Source organism: Akebia trifoliata, chromosome 13, assembly GCF_017979445.1.
Source record: "Akebia trifoliata isolate Shusen 1 chromosome 13, ASM1797944v1, whole genome shotgun sequence".
Taxonomy (NCBI): Eukaryota; Viridiplantae; Streptophyta; class Magnoliopsida; order Ranunculales; family Lardizabalaceae; genus Akebia; species Akebia trifoliata.
The window spans coordinates 7,231,814-7,239,266 of NC_141387.1; the positions used below are offsets into that span (position 1 = coordinate 7,231,814).

At 37.0% G+C, this 7,453-nt stretch overlaps 1 protein-coding gene across 1 annotated transcript; it reads right to left on the reverse strand.

The window, feature by feature from the left end:
* Positions 1-1,215: 1,215 nt before the first annotated feature.
* HSL1 (HAESA-like 1) lies at positions 1,216-4,895 on the reverse strand. Its single transcript, XM_086421222.1, has 2 exons — positions 2,259-4,895; positions 1,216-1,997 (listed from the first exon to the last, which is right to left on the reverse strand). The coding sequence occupies exons 1-2, from the start codon at positions 4,846-4,848 to the stop codon at positions 1,606-1,608; spliced, it is 2,982 nt and encodes a 993-aa protein (XP_086277348.1). The 5' UTR covers positions 4,849-4,895; the 3' UTR covers positions 1,216-1,605.
* Positions 4,896-7,453: the final 2,558 nt, after the last annotated feature.

The window sequence follows — 7,453 nt, forward strand, 5'->3', positions numbered from 1 at the left end:
GAAGTCTGACTAGGACCAAACCAAAAAGGCCCAGCCCATTATTTAGCACACTAATACTTATCTTCTCCAAAAGTCAGATGTTTGATAAGTAGGGACAATTCACGACTAAATTCATGAGTAGTGACAATTCTATAGTCATGAGTAGTGACAACTTATGACCATAGTCACAAAATTTTCCCATGTTTTGGAGAAATTTCATAAAAAGCCAAAAAAGGGATGTTGAAAAATTGTGATTAATTAGTTGTTCCTAATTAACCTAACCAATTCCACCAAATAATTGTTGAATCTTAACTTGGTTAATATGTTCACGAACTGGAACAAATTTTTAAAGTTTCTAGTCAGACATAATCAAACCATTGGTTGTCCATCCTTTTTTTTTTAATTATAAGGAGGGTCCCTTTCGGTAGCTAACGTTAGGGAGCCAACGTGTTTGTTCTATATGATTTAGAAATTTTGGATTGGACAGATTTTTTGTGAGAATGATCTCTACAGTGAGGCGATCATCCTTACAAATTTTGTACTAATAATTTGTAAACCACTTTTGATAGGATTAGAAGTTTCAGATTGGACTGATTTTTGGTGAGGATGATCTCCTCAACCTAGAAATCATCATCACAAAAAATCAGCCTAATCCGAAACTATTAACCTATATAAGACAAATTTCGGTTCCCTAACATTGGTGGTCAAAAGCTACCCCTTTTATAATACCTCATTTAACAGTTTAACACCCTCATTCCTTAACAGAAAATTGGGATTTATTATCCACTCCAAGAGGTAAAAATAAAAGCAAGATATATTTAAATGGCTAGAAAGAAAAGATTAGTGATTGTGTTGATTTTATTAGACGACCATGATTGTTTTATAGTTTGATAGGTTACATTGCAGCGGAATCATAGATCGAGTGGGACCGATGCAACCTATTTCTGTGGTTTCTGTTTGGGGGTTAGGAAGTTGAAAAGGGCTATTTTGAATTTTAGGCCTCAATGCCAAGCAGGCATAAAACATAAAAATTACAACAATTTGTTACAGTTCAGAAAACAGGGAGAAACCCACAATGCCCCCATTTAGAACCTCTTTAGAAAACTTTTGAATTTCTAGTTATATTCCTTAAGATTACATGAGTCTTTAATTGTACTACAAAGATAAGAAAGCAGAACAGGTCCCCTTCCTTATAAATGTGAAGGACTACAGGGGACCCAACAAGAAATAACTACCTTCATCAACTTGTATTTATATATAGATGAGTTGTCCTGCAACATGGGTAAATCAGTAAAATTACAAAGCATTTTGAATTTAACTCTACTAGGAAATTGGGACCCATTAAACAATTACTACAACCACCCCTACAATTAAAAGTCCATAACTTGATATATAGAGGCAAAGAAATCTTGATATAAACAAGAACCAAATATGCCACTGAGGATCATCAACAAAACCCTGACTATATTCATATAGAAGTCTTAATGAGGTATAAAATTTATAGAACTTTTAAACTTAATTCCCATCCTTCCTTCCTTCCTTCCTTCTTGAAATCAAACACAAAGGAGAGAAGCTTCTCTCTCTCCCTCTCTCAATACTCTTTGTGGCCAAAACCCTACTATTACTTCACACTATGCTTCCTTGATCGGAGACATCTTCATAGTAATATGGGGACAATTTCCCGTCCTTGTCCGCGTTCTTGGGCTTGTTTTCCCCACAAACCTCTTGCAGCATTTTGACGACTCTTCGCATGGAAGGGCGATTAATTGGTAAAGGATTAGTGCAAAGGAGACCGATGTTAAGAACCCTACAAACCTCTTCTTTGAAACGAGCATCAAGTTTGGGGTCGATCACATTGTCCACTCCATTTTGGTCTAAAGTGCTGCAAACCCATTTCACAAGGTCCTTCTCCCCAAATTCAGATTCAATTGGACGCCTTCCTGTTACCAACTCTAGAATCACCACTCCAAAGCTGTATATGTCACTCTTCTCGTTCACTCGAAGTGTATACGCGTACTCTGCAATGGGTTTAAGGCCGAACATGATTGAATCAAAATTAGATCATGAAGAAGAGAATTAAACATGAAAATAACTATGGAAGCTCATCTGATCGCTCATACAAGCTTAAGAACAAAATAGAAAATATAAGCCAATATACTATGAAAAGATTATATGGCAAATAAATTGGTGAAATTCAAATACGCAATATGAAAAACAGAACATAATTCAAGATGACAATGAGAAATAGATTAAACAGGTATGATGTAATATTGACTAACCTGGTGCAATGTAACCACATGAACCCGCAATCACAGACATAGATTTAGTCCCAACACCGATCACATCGACCACCTTGGCAACCCCAAAATCTGCCACCCGTGCGCCGAACTCTGCATCCAACAAAATGTTATTTGATTTCACGTCCCGATGAACAATTGGAGGGACACAATCGTGATGCAAGTAGGAGAGCCCCTCGGCTGCATCCAATGCTATTTTATATCTAGTGGGCCAATCCAACAAGCCTCCTTTGCTACTATGCAGTAAATCACCCAAGCTTCCATTCGGCATGTACTCGTAAACCAAAAGCTTGCAATCACGAGTAGTGCAACAACACCATAACTTGACAATATTCTTATGTCGGATCTTTCCCAAAGTTTCAACTTCAGCTTCAAACCCATCATCACGAACCCAATCCTTCTCAACATCACCACCATTGTTGTCTTCTTTCTTTGATCCCCCCCAAAGTCTCTTCACCGCGACCGGTTCTCCGTTACTAAGTACAACCTTATAGACCTTGCCCGAAGCTCCACTTCCTATCACATTATCTTCGTCGAGGGAATTCAAGATCTCATATTCACTGAAACCCAATTTGTGGAACGACGTTAAAGTCCATTTCGATTTCTCCATTCCCCTCTTTTCCTTCTTGAAACTCTGATATTTAAAGTAAAACCAGACCACCCCAACAACAAAAACAAGACCCGATAATATAAATATCGATCGAAGTAACCAAACAAAACCACTTCCCCTTACCTCATCCTTTGTCGGGCAAAGACCCATCAAATCACCACACAAGCCCGGATTTCCCAAGAAGCTATCGTGGTAAATTTCCTTGGCATACAAAGGAGGGAGGTCCCCGGAAAGGTGATTGTTCGACAAATTAAATTGATTGAGCTTCAAATTCTGCAATTCGAGTGGAATTTTCCCCGAAAAACAATTTTTTGAAAGATCAAGGTAATTAAGCACTGGCAAGCTCCCGAGCTCCAATGGGATTTCACCCGAAAACCCATTATTCGCCAAATTTAGCTCGTTAAGCTTCTTCCACGATTCGATTCCTAGAGGAAGCTCGCCTGAAAGCTCATTATTTTGAACGTCAAGCTTCCCAAGTTGGGTAAGATTCACCATTGTACTCGGAAGCATACCCGTAAGTAAATTATCGTTAGCCGAAAACTCCACCAAATTGTTCAACAATCCAATCTCATTGGGTATACTTCCATTAAACCGATTTTTTGATAATAACAGAATTGAGAGACTAGAAGCCCCAGAGATCATCTTTGAAATCCCACCAGAGAAGGAATTTCTCATGAGCTCAAGCAAATAAACATTGGGGAGTGCCCAGAATCCATCAGGAACTACCCCTGAGAGCAAATTATCCCTCATTCGAACCCGTTTCAAACTATGACATCGACCTAAACTCTCTGGAATCGAGCCCGAAAATGCATTGTAGATCAAAAGCAGCTCTTCTAAAACCCCTTTTTCACACAAATTTGATGGAATTTCCCCAGAAAATCGATTTCCCGAAACATCAAGAATTTGCAACCCCGAATTTTTACCAAGATCTCTGGGTAATTCTCCTAAAAGGCGATTGTTAAACAATCTGAGCTCGTAAAGGTTTGGGGATCGAGCGATACTTTGTGGCAAAGTTCCCTCAAACCGATTCCCATACAGAGTTAGTGATTCAAGTGGTAACTCGCACAACTCGTCTGGGATAAACCCGGTAAAATCGTTCTCCGAAGCATCAACTCGACGTAATAATTTTAGATTCGACCAACTCAGTGGTAACTCGCCGGTGAGCGAGTTGTTGTAAAGCTCAAGCTGAACCAAACTCGAAAGCTCGGAAATTGATTTCGGAATCGAACCATTGAGACTGTTTACAGCCAAATCCAAGTCCATCAGTTTCTTAAGCCGGCCAAGAGAATCTGGAATCTGACCCACGAGGTTACACTCAGTGAGCCAGAGAATTTCAAGACTCGTTAAGTTACCGAGTTCACTGGGAATTTGATTCGGAGTAAACGGGTTGTAAGAGAGGTTAAGCTGTTTGAGACTGGAAATGTTTCCCAGAGAAGAGGGTATGGTTCCATCGAGAAGATTTTCGACGAGAGAGAGAACCTCGAGTTGCCGGAAACCACCGAAACTGGTCGGAATGTCGCCGGAGAAATTGTTGCCGGCGAGGTCGAGGTAACGGAGATTGGGTATTTCAGAGAGGGTAGAAGGGATGGAACCCACAAAGAGGTTTTCGGCGAGGTTTAAGTGGTGGAGATTGTGACACGTGGAGATATCAAGGGGGAGAGATGAGTTGATGGAGTTGTTGTAGAGAGAGAGGAAGGAGAGTTCGTGGAGACGACAGAGAAGAGTGGGGAAGGGACCTGCGAGGTTTGAGCTGGAGAGGTCAAGTGAGTTGACTCGGTTAGTGAGTGAGTCGCAGGTGATGCCGTACCACTTGCATGGAGTGTCGTCTCTTTCGTTCCAGTTGGAGAGGAGTTGGTCTGGGTCTTCAAGTCCGAGTTTGACTCGTTGGAGATAGAGACCTTCTTGGTTTAGAGAGAGAACCAGAGAAGGTGAGAGGATGAAGAAGAGAAGGAGAAGAAGCATTGTTGGTTGGTTGGTTGGTTGGTTCTACAGAGAGAAGAGAAGAGAATGAGAGAGATTTAAAATGAGAAAGAAGAGAGAGACAGCGAGCGGTGAAGAGATGAACACGAATCTCGAGGCAAGTGGATTAGAGCATTTTTTTAATTTTATTTTATAGGTGATTTAGATATGGCCCACCACATTTTGGTGAAACTTAGAGTTGCCCCCTTGTTTTTACAAACTGATAACTGCCACTTGACTTTGGTCTCACTTGAGAGACTAACGAAAATTACCCAATTGAAGCTCTATTTCTTTTTCATTTTTTGCTAAATTTCTATTTTTTGGATTTAGGATTTTATAAGAGCCTAATCATAATCATCAAATAACTGTTGAAAATGCTTGAACGAGTTTTATAACGTTTTGTAACGTTGAGATTAACATTTGAGCCAAAAAATTTCAATGTTTGAAAATATTTTATAATCTTTGATTGGGGAGTTATTAATAATTTAAGAAATGGAGGCGTAATAAACAAAAGTTGAGATGCCAATAACAACTCTTAATAAAAAAATGTTAAATGGGTATATCATCAATTTAAAAATATGACTAATCGAAAAATAACTCACCAAAACACATACACAATTGACATGACAAATGCCTAGCATCGTAGATCTTTTTTCCTTATGTATCCCAAAGAAAAAAATCTATGGTTATGTGCACTTGCCACGTCAATAGTGTACAGATCGATATCAGATTATCATGACTCTAAAAATATTTATGAAACTATAGATGTTTTTCATCGAGATACGAGTGAAAACCTATCTGGTTAGGTGTACACCTTCTCTTCACCAATGTGTGAATTGATGTCAATTTTAATATTACTTAGAAATATTATAATTGGGGTTGAGGACAAAATGATTAAAAATCTGGCAAAAATCACCAATCAACCTGAATTCGAAGTACAATTACATTTCTGAGGACATACGGTTTTTATTCGAAGGATTACTCTAAAAATTTGCTTTAGCTCTGAGAAAAAGTAACAGATTTGGAAACGTTTCGAGCATTGGGAAGGGAACGGTTCAGTGAGTGTGATGCAATGCACCACAAACATCGATATTCTGTTTTTGCTTTATTCACGCATGTAGCATGGGAATGAACCAACTCGTACTTGACAGGAATTTTTAAAAATCACTAATAAAGATTTTTCAAAAAATAAGAATTAAGTAATTAATGATAATAATAATAATAATAAGGGAGTTGCTATTGTCACCCCAACTTTTATTTCTTACATCTCAATTAATATGAAAATCTGTATTAGTGATTTTTAAAATCACTAATAAAGATTTTTATTTGCTAGATTGAAGATTTTATGTGGGACTAATCTTAATTATAAGTCGTGATTTTTCTGATACCTCTTTGACATAGGTCCTCATACGCTCACTAATGTGGCATGGGCTAGAATCATATATTTTTTTTCTTGGGATACACAATTGCACATTTCTATAAATATGTTCAATTGTGCATTTTAAGAAAAAATTATGATCTTAATATATGCCACATTTAGGGGCGTATGTCAGAGGAGGGGCATCAGAAAATCATTATTTTAATTGTAAACATTGGCTGAAGTTGTTTCAATGTGTTATATAATGCATGATAATGTCGAAACAATAACTTAACCCAAACTTTTATAATGTTTGAAAGATATGTTTTAATCTTTAATTAGTGTGTGATAAACAATTTAAGAAATTAGGACCCAATAACTAAAAGTTAGGGCATCAATCAAAGCTCTCTACTAATAATCATAACTTTTTTTCTTATTTGATCTCAGCTCATGTATCACGTGGTTGCACCTAGGAATACATCTTGACCATCAAAGTCAATCCCAAGTTTGAGTAATTAAGTTAAGATCACATCTACTTTTGATTTGCAATCGGGAGTTTGTATGTACTTATTTTATCGAGCATATCTTTGAAGGATTCCATTCTCGAGTCTATATGTCGATCAATGATTTGTTTTGATCGGAAACAAATTGATCAACGCACATTCAGAACTTGACACAAATTTTCCTGAATAATAAAAATTAATTAATTTTAATTATAATTTAATTTGTAATAAAGCAATTATAACTTTGAACATAATTAAAGTTAATACAAAGAAAATTTTAAATTTTAAACGAGAGTTACTATTGTCACACCAACTTTTACTAACGCTACACAACTGTCTGCAATTCGTTTACATGGGAATTGGTGCTTCATTAGTAAAAGTTGGTGTGGCAATAACAGCTCTGTAAAAAAAAAATTTACAATATCCAATTTAACAATTTTTCCTTTATTCCCTTAATTATTGTCTAATTGTCCGTTGGTCCCATAACTGAAACATAGGGACTCACAACGGGGCCTTTTTTCGTTTCCCCAAGTCCATCAAAGTCAGCATCGAAAAGACAAATTTACCAAAATGAGGTTTAGTGAGAACGGGGAACAAAAAGATTTCTCAATCAAACTTACTTCCACAAATATATAAACAAAAGTTTTTCTATCTTTTTAAATACTATTGACAGCCCAACTTTTATTTATTATACAACAAATAAAAAATAAAAAGAAATATATGATTGAGAATAAGCAAAACTCAGGGG

Bases quoted from the DNA above. Each gene is read 5' to 3' on its own strand.
- HSL1 (XM_086421222.1), bottom strand. From the start codon at position 4,848: ATGCTTCTTCTCCTTCTCTTCTTCATCCTCTCACCTTCTCTGGTTCTC. The intron at 1,998-2,258 runs GTTAGTCAATAT...AACCCATTGCAG, and splicing joins ATGTGGTTACATTGCACCAG to AGTACGCGTATACACTTCGA.